Source organism: Neofelis nebulosa, chromosome 4, assembly GCF_028018385.1.
Source record: "Neofelis nebulosa isolate mNeoNeb1 chromosome 4, mNeoNeb1.pri, whole genome shotgun sequence".
In the NCBI taxonomy this organism is placed as follows: Eukaryota; Metazoa; Chordata; class Mammalia; order Carnivora; family Felidae; genus Neofelis; species Neofelis nebulosa.
The window spans coordinates 156,365,782-156,383,906 of NC_080785.1; the positions used below are offsets into that span (position 1 = coordinate 156,365,782).

The 18,125-nt window shown below is 55.8% G+C and overlaps 1 protein-coding gene across 2 annotated transcripts in view; it reads left to right on the forward strand.

Annotated features, from left to right (window-relative positions):
- The window catches only part of ELL (elongation factor for RNA polymerase II), a 78,402-nt gene that overhangs the window by 42,578 nt on the left and 17,699 nt on the right, over positions 1-18,125 (forward strand). For both annotated transcript variants that reach the window (XM_058727401.1, XM_058727402.1), the window contains exons 2-5: positions 5,440-5,487; positions 12,633-12,754; positions 13,175-13,338; positions 15,408-15,682. In XM_058727401.1, the coding sequence (XP_058583384.1) occupies positions 5,440-5,487; positions 12,633-12,754; positions 13,175-13,338; positions 15,408-15,682 (609 nt within the window). The remainder of the gene's footprint in view (positions 1-5,439; positions 5,488-12,632; positions 12,755-13,174; positions 13,339-15,407; positions 15,683-18,125) is intronic.

An 18,125-nucleotide genomic window follows, 5' to 3' on the forward strand; every position in this document is an offset into this window, starting at 1 on the left:
CACCCACCGCGGAGAATGTGGGCCTTAGTGGTGGCAGGCAGGGTTGAATCCTGCCCTTGTGGGTGCGGGCAAGTCATTTGACCCTCCCTGTGACTTGAGGTTTGTCGTGGAGTTTAGTGATGACAAGCCCAAAGTGCAGCTCGCTCTCTGCCTGTGACGTGTGGGACATGTTTTGGTGTGCGTGTGCCCTCGTCCCCTGCTGCTCCACCTCCGGATGGCACGGAGTTCTGTGCCTTCACCAGCCACGGAGGCTGCTAAGTGAGGGGAAGTGCAGGCATGCTGTTGTCAGGTGTTGGATCTTCGGCTTTGGGTGTGTGTTGTTGCCTGTAGGAATTTGGAAGTTGCTAGCCTAGGGCCTTGAGGCTGCCCGGCCCGTGTTTCCCTGGGAGCCCTTGGGAGCAGCCAGCTTCAGACCAGCAGTCCTTTCTGTTGCGCGCGGCATGGGGCACTGCTGGTGCGAACAAAGCTGTGGCTGCTTCTGCTACCACTGGCCGTTGGCCACCCACGGGGGTCAGGCGCAGCAGGCCTTTGCTGGGTCTTGTGTCCCCAGTGTACCCAGCAGACACCCAGTGACCTCCAAGTGGGGGTCCACGTTGGTGTCTCCTGCAGCTTGCTGGTTGGAGTGGGAAGAAGCCCAGATGGTTGCACCTCTTTGTTAGACGGCAGAGGGAGGAAGCTGGGGCGATGCCCCACATGCTGAAAGCCACTTCTGTCAATGTGACTTGACCCAGTGGTTGGGGTTTCCACAGGGGTGCACAGCATTTGGGGTTCCCCTCAGCCTACCTGCCCCACCCTGAACCTGACTCAGAGGGAGGGTTAAGAACTGCTGAATGATGCAGCCAGCTTCATTCTAGTAGGTTCTTGGAGGTGACAGGCTAGATGTGCTTTGAGTCATTCAAATTAAGTGTATTTGCTTTACAGTAAGTAGTCGAGAACTTCCTTTTAGAAGAATAAAACCCATACTTTGATCTAAAAACAGATTTCCATTGCAAGTGTCACCCCCCCCTCCCCGGGCAAAATAATGTGTGCCAAAGGCCACACTCGTGTGTGGAGTCACACACGAGGTTTCAGTACAGTTTAGAACCCTTTACAAAATTCCGTAAAATAAGGAGAGCCTGGGTGGCTCAGTCGGTTAGGCATCCGACTTCAGCTCAGGTCATGATCTCGCGGTTTGTGAGTTCGAGTCCAGCATTAGGCTCTGTGCGGACAGCTCGGAGCCTGGAGCCTGCTTTGGATTCTGTGTCCCCCTAGCTCTCTGCCCCTCCCCCACTCGCACTCTGTCTCTTTCATAAATAAATAAATACATAAAATTCTGTAAAATTACAACCTTCTTGCAACAATTTTCCTTTTGTTGTGCTTCATTAAAATGTTGCTGGGTCTCTGAGCTGGGAGTTTGTGGCAGGTGGGATGGTCACATGCCAGTATAGAGGACACTCTAAAACCGAATTCCTGCAGCCCGTGGAGAGGTGGCCCGGCTGGCACCTAGGTTTCTTCCTGGAAATCTTAAGGCGGAGGGGTGGGGTGCACAGTGGCCAGCAGGTGCCCCGTGTGGAAAGTCTGCCCAAAAGGTCAAGGTAGGAGCACCTGGGTGGCTCAGTCGGTTAAACGTCCAACTCTTGATTTCAGCTCCGGTCATGATCTCATGGTTCATGAGATCGAGCCCCACATCGGACTCTGCGCTGACAGCGTGGAGCCTGCTTGGGATTCTCTCTTTCCCTTTCTCTGTCCCTCCCCTGCATGCATGCGGGCTCTGTCCCCCTCTCAAAATAAATAAAAAACAAAACCAAAAACAGCCAAGGTAGTTTGCCCTGGGGTGGAGGAGCTGATGGGTAAGAGCCGCAGTGGCTCAGGGACCCTTATTAACCCAGATTACCAAGGGTGGGCCCTACCAGGCCCTAAGTGTGGCTGTGGCTGTGACTGGCTGTCCAGTGTTGGATGGCGTGGCCTGAGTGCCGTTAGAATACACTTTGTCATCTAGTGAATGTGAGGGCACTGAGGTGCTGCTTCTCCCTTTGTTCTAATGTCTTACCAGGTGGGGCCCCTTTCCCCTGCCTGCACGGGGCGGGCGGAGCTCTGATGGGTCTTGTCCCGGAGCCTCTTTTTGTTAGTGGCTCTAGACGGGGCCTGTGGGGAGTCACCCAAGTGTGTATGCGATAGCGTGAGTGCATTGCTCTGCTATTGACAAGAAGGGTCTGGTGCTCCTGCTGGAGGGAGGAGACACCATGAGAGCCCGGATAGCCAGGAGTCTGGTTCTGTGGTGACAGCCTTGTCGCATGGGGGCATGCACTTGGCATTGTCAAGAAAGCCTGGGTTTTTAGGCCTCTCTGCCAGCGTCTCCAATGGGTGAAGCCACTGCCCTTGGGAGATGAGTGACTGCAAGAAAGGAGTCTTCCAGATAACTTGCTTGACGGCAACCAAGCCGGTGAAATGCTTCAGTAAATGGCCCACGGGGAGCATGTGGTCCAGGGGGAGGGTCGCCCACCACACCAGCTGGCGTGGGTGCTGGTTGTCAGCCAGGAACTTCTGGGGCCGCCCTGGTGGAATTCTCTCCAGGGAGGCGCACTCTTTCTAGTTCCTCCCCACTGTTACTGTATATCCGGACTCCTAGCATCACCGTTGTCATGTCCCCTGTCCCCCAAGCCCCTGGAGGACACAGACCTTGCCCTGTGTTGATAACAGACACACACGGTACTAGAGTTAGTCCCTGGCTGACTCCTGTGTGGGGGTCTGGACTAACAGACCGGGGGGTGCACCGCGGCGTCCCACACCTCTGCTCTGGGCTTTGCATCTGCTGTTCCCTCTGCCAGGAACAGCCTGCTTTCCTGTCTTTGATGATCCGGTGATGGTGGTAGAGAGCTCTGTAGGACTGCTCGGTCTTAACATGGCCTTTGCTGTGGTGCTCTTGTGTTTTCTGCCGTTTACTTCCATCTCCTTTATATCACTCCTGCACTGCAAACGATTACCAGACCAGAGTATCTCCGCTGGGTGTTCAGGAATCTTCTGTGTTCGGGTGATGTTGCTCAAAGCCCAGGAGTCTTCCGAGAGAGACCCTCCGTGAGCCTGAGGACAGGTCACAGCTATCATGGAGGTGTGTCGACAGCACACAGAACGTACCCGTTTTAGGTGTGGAGTCCATGAGAGTGACTACACCACCTGAGAAGTGGCCTCCGACATCTGCAGCCACTGCCGCTCCCACCCCTAGCCCAGGCACTCACTGATCGACTCTCTGTCTCTTTAGTTTTGCCTTTTCTGGAAATTTATATGAGCAGATTCATACCTGCAGGATGTCATATGTTGAGGTACTCTCACTTAGCCAGTGGCGTTGGGGTTTGTCCCTGTTGTGTCCCTCGGGAATTTGTCCACCAGTTGATGGATGTTTGGATTGTTGCTGCCTTTTGGATATTAAGAGTAATTCTGTGCACATTTATAGATAAGATTTTGTGTAGATCTATGTTTTCATTTCTCTTGGGTCTGTGCCGTGGAGTGGAAATTCGGGGTCATGTGGTAACTGTGTTTAACCTTTTGAGAAACTACCAGGCCGTTTTCCACAGTGGCTGTGCTTTGTATGCTCCCACCAGCAAGAGATGAACGTCTGGGGTATCATCCTTTTTGTTTTAGCCTTTCTGATAGGTGCACGGTATCTCCCTACAAAGCCTGCGCCTCACTGATGAGTCTTAGCTTCTCACATGCTCATTGGCCGCCTGCAGGTTTTCTTTTTGGTCTCTTTCTTTAACCCAATTCCAAGCAAAGGCTGCTTAAGTGTCGTGTCTTCAAGAGCCCAGCCAGGCCGGGGACCCCACAGGGGCTGTGTTTCTCATTCTCTGAACGTCAGCCCAGGCGGGGGTCAGGTTGTGGTTTGTAGGATGGGGCACCTGGCCCTGAGCCTGCTTTGGGGGAAGCCTGGCTCCTTTCTCCAAAGCACAGTGGGCCTTGTGCCTGCAGGGGCTAGTTTCTAGTCCTGGAGCAGAACAAGGGGCTGGTGGACGTCCCATATCTGATGGCCTGGCAGTGAGAGGTGATGTGCTTTGGAAGTATAGGGTAGCTTCTAGGGTGTCCGATCCCATGGAGGTAGGTACTGGTGCTCGGTGTGATCTCTCAGGACGTTTGGAAATTCTGCTGCACCACACTCAGTGACAAATTGCTCCCGATGACAGGATCCTTGAGATTTTTGGGTAAAGAAGGGGTTCCTGGTAAACAAAAAGGACAGGGGTACATGCGTGGCTTGCATGGTCCATGCTGGCTGAGCCATGTCTGCGACACAACCGCAGCCCTCACCCCAGCGGCTAATGGGTCCATGGGCACCGAGAGGCCAGCATGCCCGTTGGTTGTTTTTTTTTTTTTTTTTTTTTAATTTTGTGTTATTAGTGGGGTTTTTTAAATGTTTATTTTTTGAGAGCGAGAGAGAAAGAGAGCGAGAGAGAGCGTAGACGGGGAGAAGTAAAGAGAGAAGGAGAGAATCCCAAGCAGGCTCCATGCTGTCAGTCCAGAGCCCAGTGTGGAGCTCAGTCTCAGGAACCATGATCATGACCTTGAGCCAAACTCAAGATTTGGACGCTTAACCTACTGAGCCACGTAGGTGCCCCGTTGGCTGGTTCTTTCCACAAATCTGGAGAGCTCCTTCACCCCAGGGCAGGTGGGGCTCGACTGGAGGTGGGAGAGCCCAGACCCTGCCTGCCGTCTGAAGAAGGCTGGGGAGGACAGTGGGCACAGAGGCCAGGTGGGTTTGGGGGCTGAGGGAGAGGGTTGTGGTGACAAACCAGGACCACGCGGTGGGGCGGTATCTGCTGTGCAGAAGGTGGGTGCTTGGGGCCCAAGATGGGTGAGAAAGAGAGGTGCGACCCTCCATCTGGACCCATGTTCTTTCTGAAATTCTGACAGAAGGCTGATCTCTGAATAGCTGAAGCTTCAAGTATTTTGAGTTTTTAAGTATATTTTTTCTTGTGACATTTGGAAATTCCGCCGTCCCAAGCTCGGTGACAAATTGTTCTGAAGCTGTGACGTTGGGAACTGAGCAGGCATTGGGCCCTGTCTTGGCAGGGTGTTTGGTAGTGGGGGGGGGTTGGGGGGGGGCGCGGGCATCACCTCATCAGCCTGCCTTCTGGGCAGTGGTGCTTGTCCATGGTGATTCCCTTCTGAGAGGGTGTCTCCGGGGCAGGACAGCCTGGGCTGACGTTGGTTTGGGGAGGACAGTGAGGGACTGCCCACTGCCTGTGTCTCCACTCTTACTTCTTATATACCTGGCCCCCACAGCATCCAAGAACTCCTGCCGGTCCTTTAAAATTCTGTTTCAGTGACCTTTCCTGGCATTTTCAGTGTGTATGTGTTTTCTCTTGCCTCTCCTGACAGCTCTGTCCTTACAGTACTCTTTCTACAACTGGGAAGTAAATCCCTGGATTTACAGATATCTTCATGACACTTTCCTGTTTTTCTTTTTTGCAGGATTCTGTTTCACTGAGACCGTCAATCCGATTTCAGGGAAGTCAAGGGGTGAGTCTTTTTTGTCTTAATCATATTTGGAATTGTGACCAGTGTGCTCTCTTGCCTGTCATGGCTTGCTGGGCACAGAGGCAGGCTGGGGGCAGCATTTTGGCCCCATCCAGCTCTGTGTCAGGCCAGGGCCTGTGCCAAGCTGAGGCCTGCCAGGTTGGTCTCACAGCCAGGGCCACACCAAGAGGCTGTCTGGGGCGAATGCAGCTTCTCTGTCCAGTGGCCCCTCAGAGTCTCCGCTTCCTTCCTGTAGCCAATGACTCCTGGACCTCCTGTACTGATCTGATCTCTGTGCTGATTCAAAACGGAGGTGTCCTAGGGGCGCCTGGGTGGCTCAGTCGGTTGGGCGTCCGACTTCAGCTCAGGTCACGATCTCACGGTTTGTGAGTTCAAGCCCCACGTCGGGCTCTTGTGCTGACACCTCGGAGCCTGGAGCCTGCTTTGGATTCTGTGTCTCATTCTCTCTCTGCCCCTCCCCCACTTGTGCTCTGTCTCTCAAAAATAAGTAAATGTAAAAAAAAATTTTAAAAAAACCCAAAAAACAAAAAAACTGAGGTGTCCCAGAGGCCAAGTGGGACTGGAGCTGTAGCCTCCCTGGAAGCTGGTCTCTGTTGTTGGACCTGGGACCATGGGTGTCTGATTTTGGTACTGGGCTGCTGGCCCAGGGGGTAGGTATAGAGACTCAGCACTCCCATTTTTTGTGAAATGTGTTTATTTCATTCTAAATGACCACCTTACAGAAAAAAATTGGAGAATAAAAGAAAGGATTAGTTGTCCACAATCCTTGCCTCCCAAGGCTTAGGACTTACCCCCGCCCCCCAAATCCCTCACCCACCAAACATACCTTGAAACACTGGTTTTTCTTGTGGTCTTTATTGCAAGTCTGTCTGTCTGTCTCTTTTTCTCTTTTTAATCTGAAGGGTTGCCACAAGTGTCTAAATCAGTTAGTTTCCACCTGACAGCTGGCCGGCTGCCTCCTTAAGAAGATCTGTGCACCTGCCAGGGTGCTCCAGAGAGAGAGCCTCTAGAACATCCACGTGTCTGTGTGTACAGATACAAAGATACAAGGAGATGTATTGCAAGGCATTGGCTCACATAGTTGTGGGGTTGGTGAGGCTGAAAGTCATCCATGGGGAAGGCAGGAATGGGCACTGTGGTCCATAGGCGACCTTCTTTCTCCTCAGGGAAACCTCAGTTTCCTCAAGGCCTTCAGCCGATTGGGTGAGGCCCACTCAGACCATTGAGGGTCACTTTCTTTTTTTTTTTTTTTTTTTTTTTTTTTTATTTTTATTATTTTTTTTTTTTTAATTTTTTTTTTTTTCAACGTTTTCTATTTATTTTTGGGACAGAGAGAGACAGAGCATGAACGGGGGAGGGGCAGAGAGAGAGGGAGACACAGAATCGGAAACAGGCTCCAGGCTCCGAGCCATCAGCCCAGAGCCTGACGCGGGGCTCGAACTCACGGACCGCGAGATCGTGACCTGGCTGATGTCGGACGCTTAACCGACTGCGCCACCCAGGCGCCCCGAGGGTCACTTTCTTAAAGTCAGGTGGTTGTGGATGCCACCACATCTACAGAATACCCCCATCCAGATTAGCATTCGTGATGTCCCCGGGGGCTGTGGCCTGGCCAGGTGCACACGTGAACTGAACTGAACTGAACTGACATTATTGCGAAGACCAGTTAAAGTCAGCAAGACCTCTTGAAAGGCCCCAGACTCCTCGCTCCCCCAGTTCCTCCTCTGGAACTTCTGCATCTCTCTTTGGTCCCATCAGTCCTGTGGCAGCCTTCCCTTTATTGTCCCTGGGACATTTCCCCAGGGGCAGAGGTCAGTGTTGGGGGGCAGGGCTCCCTCGGCTTGCTGCCAGACCGGCCCCATGGTGCCCTCTGGTGGCCAATAGTCATGCTGTACCCTCTGTAGTCGCGAAGATGAGGAAGCAGATGCATGGAAAGGGCCACTAAAAGCCATGGCTTATCCTGTGAGCAGCATTTTCTGGTCAGCAGGACACCACACGGCCGCTCACAGAAGCACCGTGAGGTTCTCCTGGGCCATGCTTTGTGTCACCCAAATTTCTGTGCAAAGCCTGAGAGCCACATCCATTCGAGTCAGGGGTCCTGCCACCTTAGAGTCGGAATCATGCTTTACCCACTTTCCTTCCTTCTGGATTTTCTCATGTGTAACAGAGTTTCTAGAAGGTTCTGAGGGTACAGAGGCCCTGTGCCGCAGCCTTGGGCCAGTCAGGCCACAGTTCTCCACTCTTCCCTTTGTGAGCCTGGGGAGGGCTGTGCCAGGTAGAGAGGAGGGGTGCTGTTCTTTCCCTGCTTGCTGTGAAGGGTCAGGCACTAGGTCTACCCTCCGTGTCTGGACGTCATCCTTCTCTTCCTGGGCAGTGATGGGATGCATCCCCTACTCCCTGCCAGGTGTGAGGGGCCTGGCCTGGTGCTGGACACACAGCAGACGCTTTCCTGGCCAGGCCACATCTGCATAGTCACCATGCTGCCAGAGGAGGCAGGGTGCCTGGGCTCTCCCCTCCCCCCTCTCCTGGTTGCTGAGCTGCTTGTGTATAGTTGAGGCTGGGGATGGGGCCAGTGAGGTAGGCTGGGTAGAGAGAGTAACGGGAGGCCAGAGGGGTGGGGCTGGGCAGGCCCATTCAGTGTTCATGGTCCACGGGCTGAGTCCACGTTCCAGGCTCTGCATAGCGTGACAAGGACCGTCTTTCCCAGAGGCCCATGAAGCTGACAGACTGAAGATCTGTAGGCCCGTGGCTCAGGGGCCTTTGCCAGTTCTTTTCACTGTCCCTCAGCCTCCTCGCCCAGGTGATGGGCTCTCTGCCTTGGGGGTTGTGTGTGTGTGTGGGGTAATAAGGACTTAAGAAAACCAGTGTCCTTGCAGCCCACAGCAAGCTCACTCCACAGCAAGCTCACTCGGCCCCTAGTGCATGTCCCCCATGAGCGCTGCCTGGGGGCGAGGTGGTGGGAGTCAGATCTGGCCTGGTCTCCTCCCTGCCTATGCTTGTAAGCACCATGGGAGCCAGGCCTGCCTGAGGAGGTTGTGGCCCTGGCGTTGGCTAGTTCCTTGGGGTGACTAATGGCATTTGCCAGGTCTCTCACTTGTAGCGTGTTGGCCTCTAGGGTGTCATGCGCCAGAGCAAAGTGTTCGTCTCTGTTTCATTGCCACGTCCATGTTTGTGTTTGCATTCCCTGCCCTCTCCCAGACACTGAGCTGGGTGACCTGGGCCCCTCTGCTTTCTGGGGCTCACTTTTTTTTTTTTCTTTTAAGTTTATTTTATTTATTTTGAGGGAGAGCGGGAGAGAGAGAGAATCCCAAGCAGGCTCCACCAGCACGGAGCCCGATGTAGGGCTTGAACTCACAAACTGTGAGATCATGACCTGAGCCAAAATCAGGAGTCGGACGCTTAACCGACTTAGCCCACCCGGGTGCCCCTGGGGTTCACTTCTGAGTTGTGAACGTCTGACAGCTGGTGAAAAGTCAGCCTCCAGAGGGGAAAAGAAACTTCCACCTGGCCAGCCCCACCCCAAAACTCTTCCGTTGATGAAAAAAGAGAAGTAGGGGTGGTATCCAGGGCAGTTTAGCGTTGCGGCATTTGCCTGTGCTGCAGCAGGAGCCTGAACTGCAGTTTCTAGAATGAAGTTTGGCAGGGCTGGTCGAAAGCCTTTGACCCATTTCTGTCTGTGTGTCCAGGAGCCAACTCTGAAGGAGCAGTCCGGGATGTGCACATGATTGAGGCACGAGGGTGCTTGTTGCCGTGTTGTCACAGGGACAATTTGAAAACAGTCTAAAAAATTTCTAAAATGGGGTGTTGCAGAGTCAGGAACCATCTGTGTGCCAAGGTTGAACAGAGGGCAGGGGCGTGCACTCCCTCTTCTGAGCATCCTCGGTGAGTGAGGGCATGAGAGCGGTTCTTGGAATGCAGGGAGGTGCTTAGAATGCACCCTGGTGTTGGGGTTGAGGGAGTGCCCCTGGGCTGAAGTGGCTGCTTTGCTCTTGGAAGTCAAGTTCAGCTGGACAACCGTAGTTCTCTTTACCCAGCACATGTTTTATTCTGAGGCTTCTTTAGGAAGCGAAAATAACTAAGAAAGCAAGTGTTGCCTGGAACCTCCTCTGGCCAGAGAGAACCTGGTCAGTTGGAGTTTGGGTTCCTGTGCGTACCTGTTTGTCTTGTTCTTACCGGAATGGAGTATCAAGCGCTTCCCCCGCCAGTTTTTGCCACCAGGACTTGATGTGCCTTTTCACAGCTCCCGCCTGCACCTGCAGATCGGGGGGGGGGGCAGGCCCCACTTAGGACGGATTTCAAAAGGAGGAGGAGGAGGTGAGGGGCACCTGAGTGGCTCAGTCAGTTAAGTGTCTGACTCTTGATTTCAGGTCAGGTCATGATCTCGCCGTTCGTGATATTGAGCCCTGCCTCGGGGTCCACACTGATGGTGTGGAGCCTGCTTGGGATTCTCTCCCTCTCTCTCTCCCCCTCCCCTGGTTACATGTGCACATTCTCAATCTCTCTCTCTCTCTCTCTCTCTCTCTCTCTCTCTCTCTCTCTCTCAAAATAAATAAAAAGGAGGAGGTGAAAGGGCTCTGGCAGGGACCTGTGCCCCTCACAGGTCTCAGAGGCACTCTGGGCCACCCAGGAAGGACAAGCCTGTTTGCTGCTCTGGGTCTGTGTACACAGACACTCGATTAGTTTAAAGTGACTCCCCCTGCCCCCATCACCTGGAGTCAGGGCTGACCTTAGAAGCACCCAGACCTGCATGCCCAGGCCAGCTGAGGGCCACATGGTGGCCCCCATGGGGCAGCCGAGACTCGGTCCAGGAGGCACATGCTGCAGCTGAGCAGGGCTGACTGTCGGGCCACATCCTGGTACATGTGCCAAGCTCTTCGCTGGCACAGAGAAAGCCATGCATTCCTGGTCTATTCATGCCCCGATGGGGGATTTCCTTGCTCGGTGCCCACCGACTGGTAACCGATAACCAGCATCACTGAGGAGCAGCAAAGCAGCCCGTTAACTAAAGGAGTCCTCAGGCCGTGGTAGTGCTGGGCGGGGATGGGGCCGAGAGTCCTGGCCACACCAGGCTCCCAGCAAACCTCCCCTCTGCCTTCCTCCTTCCCCCGCTCGGGTGTCCCCGCCTTTGTCCTGAAGGATACTGGAGACCTCTGTGTGTGTCTCCCCTGTCCCCAGCAGCATCACGTTCTCCCATGCATCAGTTTCAAGCCCCGGGTTTCCCACCATCCTGTGGCCCCAGTGGCTACACAAACCCACCTCCGGGCTCTGTGCTGGGACCCCCACGTCCAGGACGAATTTTGGAGGTGGGCACGCACACCTGTGTGGAAAAAGTTTAGATGGCATAAAACAGTCACGGCGAAGAGTCCCCACAGCTCCCACCCAGAGAGAAGCACAATCACTTTGGGACTGAGACCTGACCTCCTGCCCTCCTCTCAGGGGTGACAGCCCAGTGAGGACCATTCCCCTTGAGGCAGCCACTGTCCTCTGAGCAGACTGAGCTGGAAAGTGGCGCCTGGGGAGGCTATGTCTCCATCAGAGCCAGGATGAGATGAGGAGGAGGTTCAAGGATCAGGTGGAGGAAGTGCCACCCGATGGCAGGGGTGTCAGCTTCCACTGGAAGCTACTGTTGACTTGCTGACTTTGGGGTGCATGAGCTTCTGGCTGCATTCTGGGCAACGGCATCAGTGCGTATCTGGCTCTGGGTACGTCTCCTGCAGTGACCCTCAGCAGCCTGAGCCTCAACATCTGGGCGGCGTGTTCCGGCTGCTTCTGTGATGGAAAACAAACGTCACATCCAAGAAGGGATGGGCCGGCAGCACAAGATGGCCACAAGCGTGAGACAAGGAGATGTCGCGTACAGGCAGGACAGGGCTGAACTGCCTTATCTGGGAGCCAGTCTGTGCCACGTTGGCTCTCACTGTGCACGTCTGGGGCAGGGACTGACTGCAGGCTGGGCAGGTCACTCAGTATTTTGGGGCCAACTCTAGGCCAGGTGCACGTGCAGGTTCCCTTATGGGTCCACACACCACCCTGCGGAGCGGTGAAGCGGGGGAGGCCGTGAAGAGGGCAGCGGCCCTCCTTGTGACCTGAGCCACCGTGTCCTCAGTCTCAGGCTGAACTGCCCTTATTTACATATGACAGCTGGGCAAGGCTGGAATTCAGTCGGGGCCATGTTTGGTCCAGTGCTGATGAGGGAGGCATGGTGGTCTCACATCAGTGGAGAAGAAATAGGGCCTGGGCATACTGAGGTGGTTTAGCAGCCCAAGGATAAGGCCTGAATGGGGCCTTCTTCTGCACCCCCTTGTTTGTGTGCCTAGCTGTGTTGAGCTCCTGCACTCAAAACCCAGGGATTACTTTATGAGGAGTCCCCACTGGTAACAGAGGGTTCTGGAGGCCCATCTTGTGCCCCAAATATGGGCCAGCAACCGGAGCATGGATCTTCCCACCAGCTTCCTCCACAGCCCCCAGGACTTCAATCCAGTGAGGGTTGGCCTGGAATGCAGCCCCGGCCTGTGGGCGCAATGCTATCCCACCTGCACCGAGCCCTGCACCTTGGCCGGGACCTTTGCTGTCTGTCTATCTGCCGGTCAGGCTGTCCCACCCTTCTGCAGAGGCACTGTCCAAAGTCGGGGTTCTGTTAACCAAGACATTCATCCTTTGTCACACGTAACCGTGTCACGGTTTGTTGGGGGAGGGTGCGGCCGATCTGTGAGCCCCTCGGGGCCTGCACCCGCCTTGGTCTTGGCTGCAGGACAGTGAATGGACATCCAGGTGGAGTGTGTATCCCACAGGGGAGCAAGGGTTGGAGCATATCGGCTGCTCAGTGTGCACTGATAGCTACCGCTGCCCGTCTTGTCTCACGTCACCTTCACACATGTCCCAGGCCAGATCTGCCCCGTTTGCTGGGTGGGAAATTGGCTCATGGCCCAGATCAGGGTGGGCTCCCTGGCTCCGGGCGTGTGCTAAGTGCTCTGTGCTCCTCAGACCAACGTGCCATGCTTAGAAAGCACTGGCACTTCCTCCTTGTGTCAAGCTGTGGGGGACGGTCTGGGGTCCAATGGATGGCCCATCGCACGGTCCCCTCCGTGATATGGACCTCCCAGTGATGTTTCTCCCTCTCCATGCAGCACATCTCCATCCCCCAGCCTGACTGCCCCACGGAGGCGCGGACCTTCTCCTTCTACCTCTCCAACATTGGCCGTGACAGCCCCCAGGGCAGCTTTGACTGCATCCAGCAATATGTATCCAGGTAAGGCCTCATCTGGGCGCAGTGCCCCCTTCTTCTTCTTCTCTTTTTTTGAGGGGGGGGGGGTATTTATTTAAGTCGTCTCTATACCCAGTGTTGGACTTGAACTCACGACCTCAAGATCAAGACCCGCATGCTCTACCGACTGAGCCAGCCAGGCCATTCCAGACCCCCCTTCTCATACCCGAGCCTTGCTGCTGCATTCAGTGTGTCCAGGGCACAGGCGCAGGCCTGCTACCTCTGCCCAGGGGCCTGGGTTCCCTTGTTTTTTCCAGGTTAAGATACGCTGTGTGGAAACGATGCTGCTCAAGTTAGCGCTGGGCCCCTTTCCAGCTGGGGGGTAACGGGGGAGCACGGGCGCCCAGACCGTGTGTCCCTGTCATCCCAGGAGTTCACCTTAGCCTCTGGCCCCTTGTTCTGCAGCCACGGGGATGTTCACCTGGACTGCCTGGGCAGCATCCAGGACAAGATCACGGTGTGTGCCACCGATGACTCCTACCAGAAAGCACGACAGAGCATGGCACAAGCTGAGGAGGAGACACGGAGCCGTGGTGCCATCGTCATCAAGGCTGGAGGCCGCTACCTGGGTGAGGATGAGGCCTGCGACTCCGCCTGTTGGGGGGGCTCGTGCCTGCTGGGCAGCTGTGGTGGGGAGCGGGAGGGACTGAAGGCTTGTCCTGGCCGGGAGTGGGAACGATGGGTTGACAGAGGTGCAGCCCCAAGCAAGGGGAGCCATCTCTCATTGTCAGGCCAGAAAAGGTCCTGTTGTACTGGCCGAGTCTGTTGGGGGCTGTGGCACCTGCTGATTCCCCGGTTTGAATATGAGCCCCAAGAACTCCAGGAATTCCGAATCCACGAGCCCTTCTCTCAGGTTCTGACCTCGGGAATCCCTACCCATCAGGGAGATAGACACGCTCCTCGATGGCAGGGCTGGGGTCTGTCCTCCTTCAGCTGCCACCCCTGCCCTCACCCGCCTGGCTGGCTCTTCCCCAAGCCTGACACGGCCAGCGGCAAGGTGCCGATTGTGAGATGTGCGCTATGGCAAATGGTCTGCTGCTGGGTCGGGGCCAGCAAGGGCCTGTCAGGTCACAACTGGGAAGGAAATGTGTTGATTTCCTGCTGGACGAGAAGGCTCTGGCAGCTCATCATCTGCTTGGAAACGGTTTTGGTGAAGTTGAGACACCAGCAGCGTGAAAAGTGTTTACTTTTAGGAAGCTCCATTCTTGCTTTAGTCTTCCCAGCACCTAGACCCAGACAAGTTCAAGAGTCATCAGGATTCGAGGCCAAGAGGAAGGGCGTTAGGCCCGAGAAAGGCACAAAATGGCTTACAGCAAACAGGACCTTAATGGCTTTTGGGGTTTTTTGTTTTTTGAGAAAAGGTGGGAGGATTTCAAAGGCCCCCAAAGGAGTATGTGATTTCACTGGCGTGGCAGTGGAGTTGGCTCTGACCGAAACCCTAGGCAGGAGGAGTCCGCGCTACCAGTGAACGCTGAGCCCATGCCCTGGGCTGTGAGCTGCTGCTGGGGACAAAGCCGCCCGAGAGCAGCAGCCAGAATCCAGAAATACTTCCCCTGCCTGCTCTCGCCTCAGCGTGCAAATGTGGACATTCGTATACATCTTAGTAAGTTTCTGGGTCCTTCAGCCAAAAACGTCAAAAGCGTGGCTTGTTGTACCACTTTGGGGACGGCGAGAGTTCTTGGTTTCAGTTCTGGTGGCAGCACTTGTCTCCTGGCCTCTGAAAGCGTAGTCATATATGTCCCACTGCGTCAGGCCTCTCCTCTACCCTGCGTCAGCCCATCAGCTGGGTCCTCTGGGAACAAAGTCTGGCCCTAAGGATTTTGACGGCACTCCTTCCCGTATTAATTTGACAAATGAGATTTAAGGGATGAGAGCAAAACAAAAAGTTCTTGTGGAGAGCTTTCTGGCCCAGGGACGTGAGGCACGCGCTGACCTCACTTGGCCGTGCACGTTCCCTCAGTGGCCGTGCTGCCGTCCAGGGTGGAGTTAACAAATTCTGAGCAGAGGCCCCTCCCTCAAGAGCAGTGCTGGAGTCTGTTCGCACTAGGGGCGTGGGGGATCGGGCCGCTGCCCCCTCCCCCCGGGACTCTGGGTCTGTCCAAGAAGCACTTGACGGGGCTGCCGCCTGGGGAGCTGCTCTTACCCCGGGGTCTCCAGAGAAGCTGCCCAAGCGGCCCCATACCTTTATCCACTCCTCCTTTATCATAAAAGAGAATGGCGGGTCCTGTGGCTGGAGAGTGCTGTGATGTGCGGGCTCTGGGGGCGCCTGCCTCTGGCCGTTCAGGAACCCCCACCCTTTCCATCAGCCGCCCTCTCCGTATAGCAGTCGGGCTGCCCTTGATGAAATCCATTAAAGCTCTGAACATACCTCTGTTTCCTGCAGCTCCCGCTTCTGACACTTGGGGCCCTGCAAGGGCCTGGTAGCTGTGTGTGGTCAGTAGGTGGTGTACTCAGCTCTCCAGGTCCCCACGGAGCAGGCCAGGCTGGATGGGGCTGCAGCTGCCTTCCCCTTGGGCTGTCGGCCGTCAGCAGGCGTCCACGCACTCGCTCAGAGTTCGGCATCAGCCCCAGGCAGAGGGACATAGAGGCCGTACCCCCTCACCCCCTTAAATCCCTAATGCCTTGGCTCTCGTTGCAGGCAAGAAGGTTCAGTTTCGGAAACCAGCCCCGGGGGCCACGGACGCCGTGCCCTCCCGGAAGCGGGCGACGCCAATCAACCTGGCGAGCGCCATCAAGAAGAGCAGTGTCGGTGGCATTAGTGGGGGCAGTGGGGTGTCTCAGAGGCCCTTCCGTGACCGAGTGCTGCACCTCCTGGCGCTGAGGCCCTATCGGAAGGCCGAGCTGTTGCTACGGCTGCAGAAGGACGGCCTGGCCCAGGCGGACAAGGATGCGCTGGACGGCCTCCTCCAGCAGGTTCGTGCTTGCCCGGGGCCAGGTGGAGGGTTCAGTCAACCTTGAGTGGCCTCGGCAGAGGGTCTGGACACAGGGGTGCTGGGAAGAGCCCTTCCTGGGATCTCTTCCAAGATTCGCAGCCTGCCTCGGAGCCTCGGCCTCCCGGGTTAGGACCGGCTTGAGGGTGTCACGGACACGTTGCTGGCCATGGTGCTTCTTGTCCAGTGGCTCCGAGCTTGGCCCGGAGGGAGGTCAGCATGCTCCTCCTTCGCTGTCTGCTACCACACAGGCAGCGGGCACAGCACAGAGGATCCAACAAAGACTTCAGCCGCCTGAGGCTTTTAGAATTTAAAGAAGCCTGGGTGACCGCATCCACGGTCAGTGGGCGTCCCTACCACACACCAGCCGTGGCTCTGGGCAAGGGGCTTCACGTGGAGACCCTCAGGCTTCCGTGTGTGGCTGCAGCTTGCCCGCAGCGCCTCTTGAGGGGTTGAACGTGATGTCAGCAGGTGAAGCCTGCTATTAGGGCACGGCTCAGGCTTTGGAGCAGGAGGGGGCGGGGCCTGTCTCCCAAAGCCCCCGGAGGGAGTCTGAGGACCCCTGGGAAGGTGAACGGCTCGCTCTGGCTTCGCCACATCAGCCAGACCACGCAGATGCCTCCTTGCTGTGAAGTGGGGATGGGCCACCGTGGAGCCCTGCTGTGAGGTCCACGTGGCTGGCATGACAGTCGCATCCTGCGGAGGAGGCGTGGCCGAGCGTCCAGGGATTCTGTCCGCCAGCTCACCTGCATCCCACCTCAGACGCTCCTGGCAGCAGTGCGGAACTCACATGCTGTGACAGTTGGTAGCTGTGTCTGAGGATGAGCCATGGGGTTCGCGGCCCCTCACGTCACCGGGACCCTGGCCTCAGGGGCTCTACTTGGCAGGAAACCCTGTGTGGATGTGGCCTCTTGAGACACTGTCCCCCACTCAGAGGCTGTGCAGGCGAGGACCAAGCTTTAAGGTTTCTCCCTCTGAGCTCACGAGTTGGCTCCTGGCCTATTAGAAGGTAGATATGTAGCTTGATGGCTCAGAAGTTTTCTTTGGCAGAGGGGCTTGCCAAAGCATCCAGAAAGCTCCAGAACAGGAATGATGTTCTTAGGGGGCTTGTTTCCTTGGGAAGTCGCAGGTGTCAGCCTTATCCTTGGGAACTCAAGGGAAGCACAGTGGAGGCCCTTCCCCTGGGCTGGAGCTCAGAATGAGGCAGGGCTGGCAGATTGCCAGGTCTTCAGACGTGAGCCAGGACTGAAGACGCAGGTGGGACCTGTGCCCACCCTGGACATGCCTGTAGTCCACACCGCTGCCCAGTCAGGCCGCCATTGGCCCCTACTGTGGTGTTCTTGGGAACGCCCATGCTCCCATCTTCCTCTCTTGCCCTGTTTGTGCCCAGAGTAAAGAAGAAGCACTTGAACCCCTCAAACGTGAAACTTAACTGACCGTGCACACAGTTACATCTGAGATGTACCCTCTGAGCAGTCCTCCGATGCAGCAAGAATGCCAGCGGGCTCAGTTTTCCAAAGAGATGGGGATCTGTCGGTGCTGATGTCGTTGTGCCAGGGGTTCCTGCTGCTTTTCTAACCTCTGAGATGCTCTCATTGCTCCCAGGACCAGAGAGGTACCCTGCTGGGCTCTGGCTTCCTAGGTTGATTTGGAGTCAGCAGCCTCCCGTGGTGTCGGTGGCAGAGGGTGCTCCCGTGTCTACTGTGATTTCTTCTAAATGGCCCTATCTGCCTTGTGCTTCTGTATTGACTACCCAGCTTGTTCTCCCTGGTGGTCGTGGGCAGTATCAGGACCCCGTCAGCTTGAGGAAGGAGAAGGTCTCTGGGAACACTGTGGGCCGGGCCTTGCCCCGGCTGGTCATTTCCAGCCGCCCCCAAGTGATCAGGGATTCCGATGAGCAACACACACGAAAGCACACTCCTCAGAGGCACCTTCCCTCTTCCTTCTGTGAAAACATCCAAAGCAAAGATTTAAAGCATCTGTCTCCGGTGCTGGCGGGGCCTCAGAGAAACCCACAGGCTCGTCCTCCATGGGTGGGAGTGTTGACGGGTGGGTGGCTCTTCTGGAGAGCATTTTAGCAAAACGCATCAAGAGCCATAAAAATGTTCAGAGCCTTTGACCCATTAATCCCACTTCTGGGAAGCTGGCCGAAGGAAAACGTCGCCAGCATGGAAAAACCTGCACACAGCGGTGTCTGTTTATATGCTACAGAGAAACTGGGAATGGCGTCAGCATCCAACAAAGGAGAAACCTTTGAGTAAATCACAGTGCAGATGTTTGGTGGAATATTACTCAACCATTAAAAAATGTTCCCTGTGGAAACCGCTGTGACACAGAGTCCTCTCAGAAGCCCGTGAGAGTGAAAAACAGCCGCCGCGCCAGCTCCCTGCGGCCGTGCGCCAGAGGCCCGCGAGATAGTCCCGGAA